The 19,535-nt window shown below is 37.8% G+C and overlaps 2 protein-coding genes across 4 annotated transcripts in view; one reads left to right on the top strand and one right to left on the bottom strand.

Moving 5' to 3' along the window:
- Positions 1-832: 832 nt before the first annotated feature.
- LOC143875840 (uncharacterized) lies at positions 833-14,642 on the bottom strand. Of its 2 annotated transcripts, none has more exons than XR_013250212.1 (10): positions 14,235-14,642; positions 14,098-14,151; positions 12,582-12,665; positions 10,196-10,321; positions 6,459-6,526; positions 3,499-3,568; positions 1,864-1,929; positions 1,712-1,789; positions 1,545-1,627; positions 833-1,458 (listed from the first exon to the last, which is right to left on the bottom strand). XR_013250212.1 is itself a non-coding variant. In XM_077377433.1 (10 exons), exons 1-9 carry the CDS (start codon positions 14,544-14,546, stop codon positions 1,563-1,565), a joined length of 900 nt encoding a protein of 299 aa, XP_077233548.1. In that variant the 5' UTR covers positions 14,547-14,641; the 3' UTR covers positions 837-1,458; positions 1,545-1,562. The 2 variants fall into 2 exon arrangements, 1 of the variants encoding a protein (XP_077233548.1); XM_077377433.1 differs by having other exon boundaries at positions 837-1,458; positions 1,545-1,604; positions 14,235-14,641.
- Positions 14,643-16,107: 1,465 nt separating this feature from the next.
- Positions 16,108-19,535, top strand: part of LOC143875823 (DNA mismatch repair protein MutS, type 2) — a 30,038-nt gene continuing 26,610 nt past the window's right edge. For both annotated transcript variants that reach the window (XM_077377423.1, XM_077377418.1), the window contains exons 1-2: positions 16,108-16,572; positions 16,682-16,810. In XM_077377423.1, the coding sequence (XP_077233538.1) occupies positions 16,123-16,572; positions 16,682-16,810 (579 nt within the window). In that variant the 5' untranslated portion in view covers positions 16,108-16,122. The remainder of the gene's footprint in view (positions 16,573-16,681; positions 16,811-19,535) is intronic.

The raw sequence follows: 19,535 nt of genomic DNA, 5'->3' as shown, positions 1-19,535 counted from the left end.
TCTATAAAACAAAAACATATAGCCTGTAAAACAGGCCAGTTCAGAGTTGCTATATGTTTCACACTTGGCTCTGTTTCTTTCATGCAAAAGGGATGTAAAAGAAATTGAATGCTCTCCGTTTCTTTCCACGTAAAAATGGATGTAAAATCAAGCTTCTCAAAGGTCTGGCTGTTCCACTTATCAAGAATAATCTCTTCATTGCGACACTTCATGAAGATCCAACAGTAGAAAATTGTATGAATTACAAATGATGTCTCTTTAAATAGGAATGCTAAACTCAAGGATGCCTTTAAAAAAATGGGCTGAAAGCCCCCCCCCCTTTGGCAGGGGCACCACTGACTTTAGCATTCCTCCTCTTTAAAAGACAAAAGTTATAATGATCCAATGAAAGAAAATCACATAGAAAAAAAATGATCTCCACAAAATAATAAGTGTTTTGAAAAAAAGTGGAGCCTTCATGTAAAAGATCACAAGTCTTCTTCTTTCAAGGAGATTCTTTTCTTCCATGACATCAAAATACAAACTTCAGCAGAACAAGAAAAAGAAATACTCAAAATTTAAATGTAACATGTAAGGGAGCTCTTGATGGATAATCAGAGGTATTTCTTCTTTTTTTCTGGTAGATAAGCTGGGGTTGGGTGGAAACCCCTTCCGGATTATAAGATAAAGATAAAGTTGATACATTAGTAACAAGATACCATCCCTAACTCGGATCACATGAGAGAGGGAGAACCAAAACTCGAAATAGACCAATAAATTAGTTCTTTCTTTGTAGAGAGGACGTAATCAAAAGAGGAAAAAAAACTGGAAGTGAATGTTTCTGATACAATTCAAAGAGGGATTTTTTATTTCAATATGTTTATGTGTTGTTTTACATGCATAAACTTGTTGTGAATAGCATCGCTATCAGATAAATGAAAGAGTACTCAAATTCCACCATAACAAGGAATATAAACTTCTAAACTAAACAAATGGCTCCACAATTCTTGGCTCATAAATCATTTATATCCCCGAAAGGAATTCATTGCTTTTGGGAATTCACTTTTTAATTAGCGATGGAAAACACCTGTTCATACATTCAAGAAAAATTAGACGATGGTTTCAGAAACTGACTCTCTTTAATCTTTACACATCTGATGCCAATGCCAGTAGCAACATCTGGATTAGAAACATAACACTGATATCATAAATTCAATGGCCCTCATTTACTGCAAAAGAATAATTTTCATTTTCTTATGATACCCATCCTGCCACTGAAATGACTAAATTGCTTCTAAAGTGTTGGGACCAGGGTAGAACTCACCCTCAAAAGCTAGCCATTAAGGGTAGGATGCCCCAAGTCCTTATAAGCCCATCCAAATCTCCTTACTTTTCCGATGTGGATATTTGCTTTTGCATGGAACCCCCAACATGAAGCACTTGTATTTTTCATAGAATCCTCTGCCGGTACTGCATATCCTTTATTTCGTGCCACCAAGAAAGAATAAGTAATGCCCTCTTAAATGTAGCCCAAGAATTAAGGGATCATAGAATCATAATAGTACCTGCATAATTTGGGAAGTTCACTTTTTGCGGCATATTGTCATGCCATCCCCAACAGGCACCTAAGAATATTCCCCAAGCTTTACTGTCATTGAAGAACTAAGAATTCATAGAGAACTAATTACTGAAAAAAGGATTGAGAAATTAGCGCAAAAAGGGATATACATACCATACTAATGCTGATACGCTTATCCTCAAATATATTTTTGTTTAAGTTTCGTATGCTGACAGTCTTTGGATCATTTACCTGCGGGAAACATACTGTTAAATAAAATTCTTTTACTAATGGATAAATTTCTACAATGATATAGATTAGCTTACCAGTGGGTCAGCAACTTTTCCATACCATAGAACATTATCAATAACAATTAAACCCCCAACCCTCACCTACAAGAAAAAATGGCAAATCAATCCAAGAAATTTATCTGCAGACGCTGCGGAGTTGGAAAACATGAACTGATGGGCCATATTAAATGAAATAGATAAAGGGGTACAAATGAATTAAAAATGCATCGCGAACAGTATATACAGCATACCAACAAGTCAAAATGGCTGAGAATCATAAAACATGTTGGGCATCAAATATGCCCAGTCCCCTACGGTTAAAAAAAAAAACAAAGGCAAATTTGACACCAGCAAAACTACAACTCAAAAGATCTCCGTAGTGTGTTATGGATTATGTTATGTAGTGTGCTCTGGATTTTATTCCTTGCCCGTCATTAAGAGTATTTCAGTCCATGTAATAATGCATCCTATGTTAGTTAATATAAGGAAAAAGGAACACACGTCTTCTCCTTATGCTCTTCACACAGTACTTCTCTCTTCCAGTATTTCCTCTCCTTCTATTCTATTTCATCAACCCTAACTAATTCCATCTAGTATCACCTACTAGTGTGGGAGGTGAATGGTGGACACATGGTTAGAGGAATACAAAATTATTCAGAAGGATAGTGGAAAATGAGCAGCGGCATAACTTATGCATAAGAAATATTCTCATGGTAAGAACACTGAAGTATAGCATCCATGCTAAATTAGCTAATATAATTACATTTAAGAGAGGATTTTAAATTCTTAAGTAGCTACAAAAATTATATGTACTAATTTTAAATTAAGAAATTTAATCCACAACTCCCCTTGCAACTCATTAGGCATACTGGGATGGCCCAAGCTAATTCTTTTAAAAAAAAAAAAAAAAACCTACCTCAAATTTGGCATCATAGCATTTCAGGATCAATAGGACAGGACTTGCTACTAGAAGGGAAATCATTCTCTTTTTATTCGAGGGATGCCGTATAGAACCATATGTCAACTTATGGAGCAAAGAAAGCCATATGATAGAAAGTTAGTTCTCTATTAAAAAACACACTACAGCAAATGTGGCATAGTAGCATGCCTGGTTTTAAATTTCGACCGAAATCTGAAATTTCGTTGAGACCGAAACCGAAATTTGGCGAAATCCGAATTTCGGGTTTTAACAAATTCCTGCCGGACATTTCGGCCGAAATTTGGAGAAATTGAATTGTTTTTTAAAATATATATATATATTCCGAACTGAAATTTCGGTAATTTCGGCCAAAATTTGGTAAATCATTAAATAATTTTCTTTTATTATTACCAGATTTCGGCCAAAATTTCGGTTTTGGCCAACACCGAAATTTAGTCTGAAACTGAAATTTAAAACCATGGTAGCATGTCACAATCAATAGGACAGGACTTGCTGCTATTAGGGAAATCGTTCTCTTTTTATTCGATGGATGCCTTATAGAACCATATGTCAACTTATGGAGCAAAAAAAGCCATAAAATATATCTGCTTAGCATACTAATTTATCACAAGTTTGTATCAGAATATAAAAGCAGACATTGATGGTAAAAAAAACAAATTTTCTAAAAAAAATCATCAAAAGGATAAAGCAGATCCTGAAAGATAATTGCTAATGTGGGTGAAGCATAGTACCAATTGTAATAGCAACTCAAAATATTCATGGTACATCCTCTTCTCAGCATCAAGAAACGCAAAATCATAACTGTGTAAAGAGGAGAAATACAAAAATGCTCTGTCAAAATGGAAAACTTGAAAGAAATAAGATGACAGCAAAAACAAAGTGTCAAATGTAAGACAGACATGAGAATCTCAGTGTAACATGCATCGATAATACTTAGCCGACCATGAAAATATTAATCGCAAAAAGCAGTCAGAGTAACCGAGGTGACCTAAAACATTCATATCAAAATCTTTCCAGAACAATAACACAATAACACTCCTGGTAATTATGTGATCACCAACATAAACCAAAATCAGCACCATACCTAAGTTTGTGTGCCGAAAAAAAAAAAGAGTGATCAAATTTATTTCGCTTGATGTCATATAAGCGGCTAAAGAAGTCTGTCAACCCATGGACGGGTTGCTTGTTTTAGGCCAAAGATTGCTTTCTTTAAGCAACGGGCAAAGGGTTGTAGTTCATTAATCTCAAGCCCCACAGATTGCTCCATGTAGACTATTTCCTTTAGTTTCCATTGTAAAAATTCCTTTTTCCTTTTTGAGAAGGTAAAAGTTAATGTAAAAATGTGACATCCATTTAATCCAACTACCAAAATGGGTCGGCTAGTGCTAGGATCAATGGAACTGTACTGGTCATGACAAAAGGGCTAAATGTTTATCGTCATCGAGCCCGTGTTGTTGATGTACCCTTTTTGCCACTAAGCGCGTCTGATACCTATCGACTATGTTATCTGGTTTCTGGTTCCATTTAAAGACCCTACGTGCAGCTAACTACGTTCTTGAAAGTCTCATAACTATGTCATCAGGGTGTTGTTTTTTGTGGTGAGGATACTGTATTTTGTTGTTCTTTTAGAGCATCCTCTCCCATCTTCTTGTTGTCTTTCCTATTTAATAAACTTTCATTGTTAATATCGACCAAAAAAATCCTTCTTTAATGATAACAAAACAGGTTTACTATTAAAAAAAGGGGGGGGGGGGGGGGGGGGAATTACAAAACGGAAAGAGATTGCCAAGCACTCATTACATCTCTATTTACACAGTCCATCTCATTTGCATCGTGTGTGTGTGTGTGTGTGTTGGCCTTTGTACATAATTCTAAAATCTTGTCCACATGTGAGCGAATCCCCATGGATCAGGCTACATTGGAGAGCCACAGAATCACTCTCGAGAAATAATCTTTCCTCAAGCCCCCTAAAGAAGAGGTGAAGACCATAAAGAAGAGCACTCACCTAGGCATCATTAGAATATTGTACAACAATATATTTTAAACTTCGATTTGCGTAGAGATAAAGTAGATTTTGTATCCATCCATATTCAGAATATTGGTTTATATCTCATCTTTTCTCCTTTCAGCATGCGTGCGTGCGTGAGCGCACATATTAGGAAACTGTTTCTACACGATACCTCAGATAAGGTATCTGCGCAAAAGCTCAAAAAAACATGTGGGCCCACATTGTTTGGTTCATCCAAAGCATTCATTTGCATGGTCCAAAGATAGAAAGGGTGTACACAAAAACTCTGCTCCACAGTATCATCCTAACCCTTCGATTTGTGGAGGTTAAAGTGGATGGGTAACCTCCACAAATCTGTCCATTTTTAACCTCCACAAATCGAAGGGTTAGGATGATCCTATGGAGCTGATTTTTTTGGGTACACCCTATCTATCTTTGGACCTATCAAATGAATGCTTTGGATCATCCAAACAATGTGGGCCCACATGATTTTTTGAGCTCTTGCGTAGGTAACTTATCACCGCAATAGCGCAGAAACAGTTTTCTCATATATATATATATATATATATATATATATATATATATATATATATATATATATATATATATATATATGAGGAAAGTGACTCTAGTCTCTCCCCTAGATAAGCTTATCTACTCCTCCCTTTAAAAAAACACAGTGGGCCCACGTTGTTTGGATGATCCAAAGCATTCATTTGATAGGTCCTAACATAGATAGGGTGTGCCCAAAAAATCAGCACCAAAGGGTCATCCTAGAACTTCGTTTTGTGGTGCCTTGTGGTACCCATTTTGGACACATATAAACGTCCACGTTTATATGCGTCCATTTTGGACACGGTGTGCCCAACAAAATGAAGTTCTAGGATGACCCTTTGGTGCTGATTTTTTGTGCACACCCTATCTATGTTAGGACCTATCAAATGAATGCTTTGGATCATCCAAACAGCGTGGGCCCACTGTGTTTTTTTAAAGGGAGGAGTAGATAAGCTTATCTAGGGGAGAGACTAGAGACACTCTCCTCTCTCTCTCTCTCTCTCTCTCTCTCTCTCTCTCTCTATATATATATATATATATATATATATATATAATTTCAAGTTATTCTTGAAATATTGGTTGATATTTCATCTTTTCCCTTTTGAGTATATATGTGCGTGTGTCCATTATTCAAGAATAACTTGTGCTCTAATACTATGTTATTCGACTCGGATGAAAAGTCCATTATAAGTATTAAGTGGTTTGTGAAGTACTTGTTTTCACCATTCATATGAGATAATGGAAGCCACTTGGTGTCTTCTATGCATTTCACTTGCCTTTTATCCTTCATCAAAAACATCCTTTAGAATTAGTCCAGTAAGGAGACATTGAAAATTATAATATTTTGAACTGCATGATTGAAAATTATAATATTTTGAACTGCGTGATTGATTGATTACTCTTCGGCGAATATCAAATCCTACAACGGCTCTTTACTGGTAAATCCTTCCAAAAGCAAACATTGTCATTTGTGCGCATTAGGGATCAGAGAAAAAGATATGTAAATGCAACGTACTACTCTCAAAGCAAAAAAAAAGTATATAAAAAGAAAAAAAGAACTCTAACAATAACATAAAATATTATAGTATAAGTGCATATATCAAAGAAATTAAATTTCAGATGATATACCTGCTTGCTTCCCCATTCAAAATCAAGGATTTTAAAGAATCCACCGCTAGTCCGTGTTTCACATCCACCTAGCAATGATATATCCATGTCATAAAAATTAAGTAATACTAAACAATACCTCACAACAGAATTTTAGAAAATTGTACAGATTCCTTATTTTTTTGTTTACCCTTCGTATATCTTACAAATTATATTTCTCTATCGATTTATCCAGCATAGATGGAAATTTTAGAAGGGTGAATCAAACAATATGGCTTCTCAATTTTCTGGACATTAATTATGCACAAGGAAGACAAGTTCCATATATTTTATAAAACAAGAAAAATGTGCTGCAGTCAACATTAAAAGGTTCACAAGCATTGCGTCAATGTGACATTACACCTATAACATAGTTGGTGACGGCAACCGTGATAAAACATTGACTATCTGTAGGGATGCAAGTAGCTTTTTTTTGAGAGGTAACAGAAACTTAAACAATAATAGAAGAAAAACAGGAAATGAATGGGGACAAGTAGAAAAAAGCAGTTATACTACAGAGCTCAGAAAAACAGCAAACTAAATCAAAGTGATAGGTGTAAAAGCTGCTAAGTTGCCACCGTTACTCAACTATGAAACAATTGCAAATCCAGAAATCCCACAATCCACTCCATATCTTTCCAAATGTGTCCTCTATGACCCTCAAATAAAACCATAACAGCATCATGCTCAAACAGTAGAAGGTCCATTAGGGGAGGTAATAACTATCCCCGATGCATTACTCTCTTGCAAATGTATAAGCAAAGTCGTCTGTGCTCAAGCGAATGACATTGAAGGGTGTATGTAAATCTCGGCTTAGGTTGATGATTTTAAGTAGAATAGCAGCTAACTTCTAAGGTCACAGACCAACCCCCTTCGATCGAGAAATTGCATTAGACGAGTAGCCTTCTACTATGAGATTAATGGAAAAAAAAAAATCTGCAAAGATACAAAGGATGGTAATAAGATCTCGGCCTTTTGCTTTGTTTGAATAAGTACATCCAATCAGGCCCGGAAAAAGGTTTTGATGATTTCTCCACAGTGATCCCTAAAGACCCCTATGACAAGGTTTAAATTTTCAGTTTCGGTTTCGGTTTCACACATAGCCGAAACCGAAATTTCAGCCGAAATTCAGTTAAAAAAAATCATTATTGTGCCCAAATTTTGGCCGAAATTTTGGAAAAAAAGTAAATTTCAGAAGAAAAAAAAATTTTATTACAATTTCTCAAAAATTTGGCCAAAATTTCGGATTTATGTACTTTATGTGTCAGTCCCAGCCGAAATCTGAAATTTTGGTACTTAGGAAGAAATTTAAAACCATGGCGTACGAAGCCTGATGGAAATTGGTTGCCTAGCGAACTTCCAACAAAGTTTAGGTTGATGACATTGATGGGAGGTTGATTCCATATAGCTGCTACCTTATCCTTCTTGTACTTCTATCTTGAAATCATTTTCTAGACAAGGAAAATATTATTTATTGAGAACCCCCAATAGAACTGCCCATTTGATGATATCAGCCTTGATATCCAAGGAAGACAATCTCACTTGTTTAGGTGACCCTTCAATGACTCATTTGTTTGATTCTTTCTTTCCAAATACCCACATGACAGCATAGGGTGCAATCTGCCACAATGTCTTCATGGGGAACAAGTGTAGGATCGGCCATCCCTATGGAGAGGCTGGAATATGGTTTTCCATTCTTCTCTTCTTACAATGCTATGAGTGTTGGTAATGAGGCTAATAACCTCTTTTGGTTTAATAATTGGTGTGGGGCTCCTTTAGCTAAATCCTTTCCATACCACTTCAATAGGGCGGTCAAGCATAGGGCTTCATTTGAACATTGTGGATGGAGAGGCACAAGACGGATAATCTACCCACTTCGAGGAAAGGAGTATCCCTTAGAGACTCAAGGGGGTTATAGGGACCCTTTGCTAGAATTATCAATCATTACTTCTCCTCTGCTGATTTTGAGGATGATCTAATTTGGATCCAGAGAATAATGGTTTTTTCTGTGAAATCCTTCTATGTTTTATGCTACTCTAATTACTCAGTTCCTAGTTTCCCGAAGGTAGAGTTCCTTCACCATGCCTAGAGCCAAAACCTTTGGTGTTTTCTTCATGACAAAATTCTCACCGAGGATCGTTGATCAAGAGAAATGTTTGTGACAATCATGATTGTGACTGCCCATCATCTTTTTGTCCTTTACCCCAGGGCGGTTCAGATCTGGAGCATTTATTTGGCTCGTTCAATGTGATTCCAAATGATTCGGATTGCTCGTTCATGTCCTTGCGGGAACTGTGATGCCGTTGAGGCTGAAGTTCGTACAATTTAGGGCGGTTTTAGGTTGTTCCCTCTTACCAGAACTACAAACTTAAGGATTGAAGGTGACTCCCACAATACTATTTGATGCCTAAGGAAGCTGTTGGCTCTCCCTTAGAGATTTAGATATTTGTTCAGAGAGATTTTTGACATGTTGAGGGAGGTGGATTGTATATTCTCCCATATTCGTATAGAAGGCAATACCACTGTTGATCGCCTTGCTAACTATGGTGTTTTGATTTCAATGTTGAAGTGGTGGCAAGGTTTTCCTGTTTTGTATTGTGTAGGGTTTACGGTGTTTCTGATTTTGGCTCTTGAGTTTGTTTTTGTTAAGGTTACATCGTTGCTCTCATGTTTTGGTAAGTGCTCTTGAGCTCTTTTTATCTCTTTGCAAGTCTTAATTTTTAAAAAAATGCCAAAAGTCTCAAGGACACAAAAAGTTTATAGACTTCATATATTAAAGACACTTTTGGACACTTATATGTGCAGTCTCTGATATATCTGTGGAGTGCACATGGCTCCATATTTTCCACAAAGAAATATCCCTCCATCCATTCCTCTCCTTTTCCTGTGAGATTGACCAATTTTGATTACTTGTGCTAAAAATATACACGCAATATTTACTTTAAAATTTTAAATACATGCATGCATGCTTCCCTCAGATCACACTCCAAAACAAATCCGTAAAGTAAGTTGAGGACATGTAGTCGAGAAAGCCAAGAAAAAGACTAAACTTGGGATACATAGAAAACAACCCACCATGGTCAATAAAGGATCAAAATGCCTACCTACAAACCCTAGGACTGTAATACCTCATAAATATGGCCAATGGCAACAGTCAGCAATACCAGCAGAATACCCTCTAACGTGCTTGTTCTCTTGCAGTGTGGAAATGCTACAAGGCGATGTTGAGGCTTCAAAGAATTAAAGTTTGGTAACTAGAACAAACAACAAGGGAAAATATATTTTGTTATCTTTTTATGACATGGTGGACAGTGGTTCATCACACATCTGGTCAAAATGAGTCTTCCATAAAGAACAAAAAATATATAGCTGCAACATAACCAGTTTATACATATCAAAAAAAAAAGGCAGTCAATGTATAAACACAATAAAAAAGAAGAGTTGTAAGAAGTAAGCAATATTTGTATAAGCCTTAGAACATGCTGAACTACAAAACTTGTTTCTTCAATGATTGGGTGGAATAAGCAAATGAATGGTCCTTTATAAAAAGAGAGAAAAGCATGCACAATTTTGTGAAATATCAGCCAAATAGCTCAGGCAGATCACTGTCGCCAACTAAAGAGACATTACTCCAAATGTGAACAAAGATTCCAGCTTGTATTTGAAAATACATTACCCAACACCAAAAATCTAACATAAATATGACTTTAGCTACTCACCTTGTGAGAAACACCAGCACGCTCGTAGTACTTCTTTGCAATTTCAAGATATTTTGCATCTCTTTCACATGCAACCAAACGACCTGATTCTGGTAGGACTAAAGCAACAGCTAAGGATGAGTACCCCTGATAAAAAATATATATAGTTTCATGAATTGAAGGATAAAGAAAAAGATACGAAAAAAATTCACTGAAGGAAAGCAAGAGATGGGAAAAGATTGTGTAAGTAACCAAGGCTGTAATTACTAAAATGTGAGTGCATGATACCCCTGAGGGAAATTATATAAAAAGAATTTCATCTTCTATGGAAAACACCTCTGTTAATGTTCAGTATGAGAAATTATATAAACAGAACATCATCTTCTAAGGCATGCACCTCTGTTAACCTTTTATTAGTAACTGACAAAAACTTAATAGAACATTATAGATATATAGAAAGAACGCCAGGGTTGGGATCCCGAGATTACGTACAATCTCCAGCGGCGTCTTCCAGTTTAGTGATAATGGATAGGTTGTCCCTTTCTGTTCTAGGATGACATCAGCCCCTTCACTTGTCTTTCTAGCTCTCTCCCCTCTCTTGGCTACTACCTACAGCCTGCACACCACTCCCAGGTGTGATTTCCATAATATCTATTTTTCTCTTCCTACACTATATTTTCCCCATCCTTTGATCCTTTTCGCCTTTCCTTTTCCCCTCATACATTCCTTAACTTGTCCATCTATTTTCCCACACATTTTTCCTTTAACCATTCCCATAAGCCTTGCCCATATTAACATCCTACCCTGATCCCGTTAAGTACTACCATTCTCTTGCCCATTTAGGTATTTTTTGAGCATTCATTAGCTTTACTTTTGTAGATATGCTATTTATGATACATTTGCTGATATCTGATTTATCTTCATTAGGTAGTTGACTTTCTTTAATGATTTAATGTATGTACCTACTGGGCTGTGTAATTTCCAATTTGATGAATGAATTCAATGGGTTTGATTTCCTACAAAAAATCAAGATATTATTGACTATTATGTCGTGTTTTAATTTGTTTTGGGAATATATGTTGCTGCCCATATTGAACTAGATGTTTGCTCCAAAGTTCCCGGATCTTACTTGTAAGCCTAGTTTTGCACTATAATTGTATTGTTTTGTTTTAGCTGGATTATAGTTATCGCTGTTATAGCTCAAAAAAAAGTACATCCTCCATCTCCAACTCCACGAAAATCAAGAGGTTAGCATTTTCATTATTTTCTCGTTTCTTTCTTTCATCATCGACGCAATATAGGATCAAGTGACCCAAAGAGAATTTTGGTTATGATCCATGATCAAAAGATCAATGGATTGCAAAGAAATTCCCCACGATTCCTCACACCATCGCTTACTTCATCATTTACGGCAAACTCGAGCTGGAATCCCAAAATTGCATATCGTGCATGCAAATTCCCCAATCTGCCTTGGTTCAAAGTGTCGTGGCCTTAGAAGCAGGAACCTTCTCTCGAGGTGCCGCTCCCACCTCGGAACCTCGATTCGGTGCTCCTTAGGAAGGAGCTTCCGGGGAGCGCAACCCCAGAGAGACGGGAACCGCTCTAATGACGCTCCCAGCCTGCTTCTATTGCTTCTATTACTCTATAAGTCCCACCATCACCAACTTCCTTACATCAAACTCCTTAAACTCTTCAAAGTACTTCATTAGAGCAAGCACAAAGGCTTGTGCATCTTCAGAAGGCACGAGGAACGAGTGCACACAAATGAAGACGGTGAATGGTTAGAAATTAGCTTTTAGATGTACTTAAATTTTGAAAGATACATATGAAAATGGTTATAAACTATTATTTTTTGATGTACTTGAATTTTGAAAGATATATAAAGAAAATATAACATACAAGCTCCCATAGCGCTCCCAGACTTAGACTCTTTTAGACTCCACGCTTCCCCGCCCCCGCACCCGCTTCTAAGGTCGTGGCCCTTTCAATCTTTCATGCAGGGCAAGAATGGAGAACCAAATAGTCTGACTAAGATTCGGTGACTTGATCTTCAACTCTCCACTCGGACGGATCATTCTACCACCTCTAGTTACTCCCATGACCGAATTGAGGACCTAGATCCGTGAGTCTCTCATTGAAGAGGATTCCATGATCTCTCTCGTGGAAGAGGGGTATCCCTTATCATTGATGCATTCGCATGTTTTGATTCACATACTAAACCATTGGACTCAACAACAATTGTTATGACCAATAAAATAGAATATATATGAATGTAAATGCCTAGAAATTTACAATTTATGATAAAAAAAGAAAAAGGAGGAAAAATGACAGCTATTTTAACATGAACCAACTAAATGCAAATGCAGAGAACAAATAAGGTGTAGAAAATAGAAGAAAAAATTCATACAGTATAAACACCAACTTCAATGCATCTTTGCGCCCCAAGAATCTGGACAAGCATAGCAAGCAGTTGTGCCTGATCAGGAGACACCTACTAGCAACACAACAAGTTGAGTGAAAAACATGTATGTGCATGCAAAGCAATCCCAACTCATAAAAACTATAAATAGATGAGTCCAACAACCATAGCACGCAATACATCAATGTTGATGTACACTTCAAAGAGGCACCAAATTTAAGTTTCTCATAGTATTTCCACACACAAGAAATACAAATAAAAGAAACAAAGATTTTCAATGCAGAACTCAAAATTATCTGAACAAAGCATCAGTTTGGGTGTCCAAACCACTTGAATTTTTGGGTGCAATAGGTGTAAACTGAAACCTGAAAAGCTTTTTGTAGCGTGCAGAGTACCCACAAATTGTACTCAGGACACAATTGTGCTGCACACCCTGTTGAAGTATAAATGATTAAATAGCACCAACTCCAACAGCTTAAGCTTTTGGAGTAATTAGTTGTTTCACATGGTATTAGAGCTATTGCCTCAAAGCAGGACTGGGCTATAAAACCCAGCAATTCCTTGATATTAGAAATCCAAGTGTATTGCCAACCCAAAAGAGGGGCCACATGTGCCACGTGTACTGCCAACCCAAAAAAGATGGGTCACTCGTGTGGGGGCAGTGTTGAATTATAAATGATTAAATAACACCAACTCTTACAGCTTAATCTTTTGGAGCGATTGGTTGTTTCACGCGTGTACCGCCAACCCAAAAGAGGGGCCACATGTGTCACGGGTATTGCCAACCCAAAAGAGGGGCCACATGCACCACGTGTGCTGCCAACCCAAAACACAGAGGGGAGCAATTGGTTGTTTCACACTTAGCACGCGATTGTTAAACACTCGCAACCAATTAATCCAAAATATTAAGCTGTAAGAGTTGATGTTATTTAATCATTTATACTTCAACGCTCCCCCACCCACTCGTTTTTTGGGTTGGCGGTACACGTGGCACATGTGGCCCCTCTTTCGGGTTGGCAGTACTCGTAGGAAACAACCAATTGCTCCAAAAGATTAAGGCCCTGTTTGTTTAAGATTGTGATAACCAATTGAGGGCTTCCAACCAATTATTGGACTCAGAATTAAACGTAATTCTGATACAATAATTGGTTGGAAGCCCTCAATCGGTTATCACAATCTTAAACGAACAGGGCATAAGCTGTAAGAGTTGGTGTTATTTAATCATTTATACTTCAACACTCCCCCACACGCATGACCCCTTTTTTTTTGGGTTGGCAGTACACGTGGCACATGTGGCCCCTCTTTTTGAATGGCGGTACACGTGAATTTCTAATATCAAGGAATTGTTGGGTTTTGAACCCATGACATGCCGTAAGGCAATAGCTCTGATACCATGTGAAACAACCAATTACTCCAAAAGATTAAGCGGTTAGAGCTGGTGTTATTTAATCAGTTATACTTCAATACAGGGCTGCACACCCAAACAGACCAAAACTCAAGTTACCTGCATCTGACTCCCTCGCAGAGTGGCAGTCTCTTCCCTAAGCTCCCGAAGAATCTAAAAACACAAAATCCAGAGCATCAATTCACAAAAATCAAAGCCTCTGAAATTGGAAATACAACAAAAAATGCTACTCTTACCTCTGGTTCGCGAACATTGGATAAAATATAATCGTAAAGCTGAGGCGTAACGCTGATAACCTCTTTGTTCACGTACTTATAGTCTTGAGAGACGGTGGTGGGGATTAGGAGCGTGTCCGAGTGTGATGCCCTAATTGAGGTTGCGTGTTTTTGGAAGAGTGGGAAGGTTGAAAAATGAGAGGAAATATGGAGGATTTTAGGGAAAATTGGAAGGGTTTGTTTATGAGAGAAGAGGAGGCGGGAAAGGAGAGGGCGAAAAGGTGAGGGGATTGGGTTTGCTGTTACAGGATGAGAGAGGAAGAGTCTCGCCATTGAAGGGAGATGAGTGAGTTTTAGGGCTTATGAGTTAGTTATTAGAGGAAAGCAGAGGTGTACGAGACCATTTGAGAAATAATCTCAAGGTTTTACCCGATAAATTCTATTAATTTCGAAGGTTTTCTCACATATGCCACGTCACTGACACCAGTCCACAGCCAAATGGTCTTTCGGGTTTTAAATGGGAGATGATTGTTTCGCCCCCCTGTAGGATTATGCGCCCCCCTTGCAACGTGATTGTGACTTGTGATCAACTTTAACGCTTTTTTACCTCAAAAACAAGTAAAAAGGGCGGCGCATCATTCCTACAGGGGGTGAAAAAACTCTTCGCCCGTTTTAAAATGCAATAACCAAGCGGTGGCGTTTAAAAACCGGACAAAATCCGGAGAGATGTCGGGATGTTGTGCAATAAAACTGTGCCTAGGACAAAAGAGACGGTTAGGATTTTATGCATTATCAGAGGAAGAATTCTACACTTAAATGAGCTTTAGCACTCTATTAGACATATTTTTTTATATTACCACACCTTAAATGCGAACAAAACTTGGCTCGAGAGAGGGAGACCCGTTTAGTAGTGTTGTACCGGTTCTAGGCTAGAAGATGAGAGGGGAGATATCACACTGCCCCTTTTATCCTGGATTGTCACTGCCCATTTTCTAGTGAAATGGTCTTTTCAGCAACTCATCTAGTCTATAGGGCAAGTGTGGCTGCCAGGAATTGTTTTTCGTGACAAATTAGGTGTCTCTGAGTGGAGATGAGGGTGAAGGTCGGCTAAAAATCCGGAATCAAAATCATGGAACTAGTAGAGAAGTTGCTAAAAAATCGAAAGAGGTTGATTCGGGAGTTTGTTTCTGGATTTGTAGTCCACTTCATAGATGCCCAATTTATCACTTGGCATCAAAACATGCCCTTTGTGTTTAAAGAACTGTCAAATTGTTCTTATAGTTCACAAAAAGCTCTCTTAGGCAAATTAAAAGAGAAAAGGCAAGCTGGTTTGTGCAATTATTAAAACATGGTTGTGATGATATCATTTCCCCTTTCTTTTCTTTTTTTTATCATTTTCCCATTAAAGAAGCGTAAGAAAAGATGAGTTCGCATCACATTTAAAAAAAAGAAGTTTGTGTGGGTTCCGGTAGACAATAGTGCAAGATAAAATGAGTGTCATTATCCAAATATGACATATCTATGGGTACAACTTGGGTCGGGCTCAACCTCAGACCAATTTTGCCCCGGGTTGGGTTGGAATAGGGTTGAGAAAAGCCAACCCAATTTTATTTTGGGTTGGGTTAGGGTTGAGGTTGAGGTTGAGGCCTCGGCAACCTGAACCCAACCTCCATCCTCTAATTTTATCAATATTTTCTTCGAATTATGTATTTTTATTGTATTTTTCTTTTATGCTCTAGATGAACCCGAACCTAACCCAACCTGATTTGGAGGCGGGTTGGGTTAGGGTTTACCATCCTCAACCCGAGGCTATGGTTAGGGTCGAGGACGGGAATGCTATCTTGGGTTGGGTTAAGGTTGGCCTCAACCTGATCCCATACTCCCTATTTTGCCAAAAAAAAAATAAAAAATGCTGCACCCCACGTGCCATGGACAGACTACTAACACGCGCGTCAAGCGTAATCCCTCTCGATTTTATCCTCTTCCTCCGACTACTCCTCCGACTAGAGAAAAGAAATTTCTGCATCTCGAACAAATAATGTTACGTGCCCCAAATACAAACCCTCCTTTCCAGTCCCATAAACCCACAAAATTCTCCCCACCCTCTCTTTTTACAAATCCACCCCCCACCCTCCTTAAAACATTTTCACCTTCGCTTCTCTGCACCCCCACCATCTTCTCCCCATTCCTTCGTTTTCAAACTCCTCGTGTCTATCTCAAACCCCTCCAATCCAATTCAAACAAAAGCCCTAAAAAATCCTCTGTTCTGTTGGACAGTCTCAGGGTCTTGGAATGGCATAAGGTCTGCGATTCCGTTGCCTCGTTCGCAGGCACTTCGTTAGGTCGAGAATCAACCAAGGTCTCATTGATTTTTCTTTTCTACTTCTTTGATTCAGTCTTTATTATCTTTGCATTTGTTTTGGTTTCTTGAATTTTTGCATTTTTTTATGAGTTTTGTCATTTCTCAGGCTCAGCTTTTGTGTGTGGATAAGAGCTATGATGAGAGCAAACATCTTTTGGCAGAAACTACTGCTGCTGTTGAAATGTTGAAGTATGGTGTTAGTGGAATGGACTTCAGTGGGCTTGATATTGCTTTGGTAAAATTATTATATTATATTAAGGCTATTGATGTTGGCACTACCATGTTTTGATAATTGCACAAACTCTTCTTGTCTTTTCTATTTTAATTGGCTTCCTAGAGCCTTTTGGGAACTGTAATTGGCTACTGATATTAGCTACCGATATTAGCGCTACCATGTTTTGATAATTGCAAAAACTCTTCTGGTCTTTTCTATTTTAATTGGCTTCCTAGAGCCTTTTGGGAACTGTAATTGGCTACTGATATTAGTGCTACCATGTTTTGATAATTGCACAAACTCCTCGTCTTTTATTATTTATTATTTAAGCAGCTGTCAAATGTTATTACGGTTCCCAAAAAGATCTAGGAAGGCAATTAAAATAGAAAAGACAAGAGGAGTTTGTGCAATTATCAAAACATTGTAGTGCTAATATCAGTAGCCTATATTAATTAACGAAGGATACTAATATTCGCACTACCTTGTTTTTCTTAATTTCACTAACTCACCTTGTCTTTTACTATTTAACCAACAGTCAAAGGTTATCACAATCATAGTTAGCAAAATGTGATTAGGCAAAAAAGAAACAGGACGGGAAAAGTTTAAATTTAATATGGTATTGCTTAAAAAAAAAAAAAAAAAAAAACTTAGTGAAAAAAATGGAAACACAAAAAGAACACATTGAAAATTTTGTCACTTACAAAATAAAGAAGGGATAAAGTCACCAAAAAAGCGTGTTTAAAACGTTTTAGAATGTAAATTCAATTTGTTGTAAGTTTTTGTCATTAATGTTTCGGCAGTCATTTAGCTCTCCAACTGTTTCATATTACCTGCATTTTTGTATTTTGATCAAACTTATACACCAATTTCTTCTGTTTGCATGGTTTGAACTGATGTATACTGACAATAGAAGACAAACTTTTGTCGAAAACCGAGAAATATCGTCTCAAATAAGGATCAAACATGATTGCAGCAAAGAATCAAGAAGAGATGCAAGAAACACTATTGAACAAACAAGAACACAAGATTTGTGTAGTTTGGCAATGTGCCTATGTCCACAGGAGAAGAGTTTCCTATTTCGGTTAATTGTTAAAAAATCTCCTTGGCCAAGAAAACTCAAAGAAAATCTCGCACAATGTAACCCTAACATGTGGTTTATGTATCAATGTTACTAAGTCAAGAAAATTATCGAAGCACCTTTTAGCGCAAACCGAAAATTAAATTTTCCTTTCAGGGCTCTGCCCCGGGAACGTCAACAGGGGCGCACTGCCCCTGCACACTGGCAGCTCAACCAGTGTGCGTCGTACACATTAGTTCATCAGGGTGCAGTATTACTGCCAGAATACAAGCCATCAGCACAACAATCTCCACCTTGGCTTGAATTTTGCAAACAATTGAAGATAAGCTCCACTATGTACTCTCTGGAACACAGTTCCGCACTTTAAGCACATCAGGTGCCCCACGCACTCCATGAGGTGCCTCACCAATCATCAGCAACTGTTGATACTGTCCATGTTCAAGCAATACTTGAACTTGTTCCCTGTAATTGATATTATCAATGCATACGTTGCATCGCTGCATTGCCATCTGTATATATTTTCTTCAAGTTGATACCTCCATCTGACACCCATTCTCTTATCTTATGATGTCTTACATGTATACTTGATTCTTTGCCAAATGTATGGCACTTTGACTGTATCATAGTGCAATAAGACTTTTCCCTATTTCAGCCCAATATCACGAACCAATTTAGCCAGCCAAATAGCTTCCTTTGCAGCCTCAGCTGCTCCCATGTACTCTTCCTATGTCGTCGACAAGGCGATCGTAGATTGAAGAGAAGCCTTCCAATAAATAGGCCTGCCTGCTAATGTGAACACATAGCCTGTAGCGAATCCCCTCTCATCCAAGGCTACTACCTAGTCTGAATCTATATAGCCTGTCAACCCATCTTCAGCTTTGTCCATGCCATACGCCAAGCCAAAACTTGTTATGCCCTATAAATATCCGAGAATCCACTTCACAACGTGCCAATGCTCTATTCCCGTATTCGCCATATATCTACTTACTACACTCACATCATGAGTCATATTTAGCCTCTTACGGACCATTGTATATATTAGTCAACGGTTAACCAATGACACTAGCATAAGGGGTGTTAAGACATGCTTGCTCATTTCTCATTAGCAGATGGGCATAAGAGCTTCCCCATTTTGAAGTAGCCATTCAAAGGAGTGCTAACTGGTTTTCTATTTTCCATGTTGAACCTTTGTAGCACTTCTTCAATGTACTTAGCCCGCGAAATCCAAAACACCCCCTTTTTTGTCCTATCTCATTTCCACCCCAAGGATTTTCTTAGCAGCACCTAGATCCTTCATGTCAAATTTTTGCATTGCATCACTGCTAGAACACAGCTTGACCCACGTGTGTATCACGCATATTAATCCGTTAGGTTGCTGTATCACTGCCCGAATACAAGCGATCTGCACAACAACTATGTTATCCAACTTGTTGTATTTCTGCTTTGTTTTGTATTAAATATTATGGTTGGCAAGAAGGCACAATAAAATTTTAACATTAATGAAAATTAAGGTACTATCAACTGATCAAATGCTCCAAATTTTAATTGGACTATGACATTTCATTTTTTTATCAAAATATATCTATATATAATGATATTATTCACTCCATATTTTTGAGCTCATCTTTTCTCTTTCCTGTTCTTTCTTTGGCGTCCCTCGTAAACTAG

Source organism: Tasmannia lanceolata, unplaced genomic scaffold, assembly GCF_043159265.1.
Source record: "Tasmannia lanceolata isolate RefF3 unplaced genomic scaffold, GAP_Taslan_0.1 ptg000002l, whole genome shotgun sequence".
Classification (NCBI taxonomy): domain Eukaryota; kingdom Viridiplantae; phylum Streptophyta; class Magnoliopsida; order Canellales; family Winteraceae; genus Tasmannia; species Tasmannia lanceolata.
This window is presented reverse-complemented; position numbering and strand designations above follow the sequence as displayed.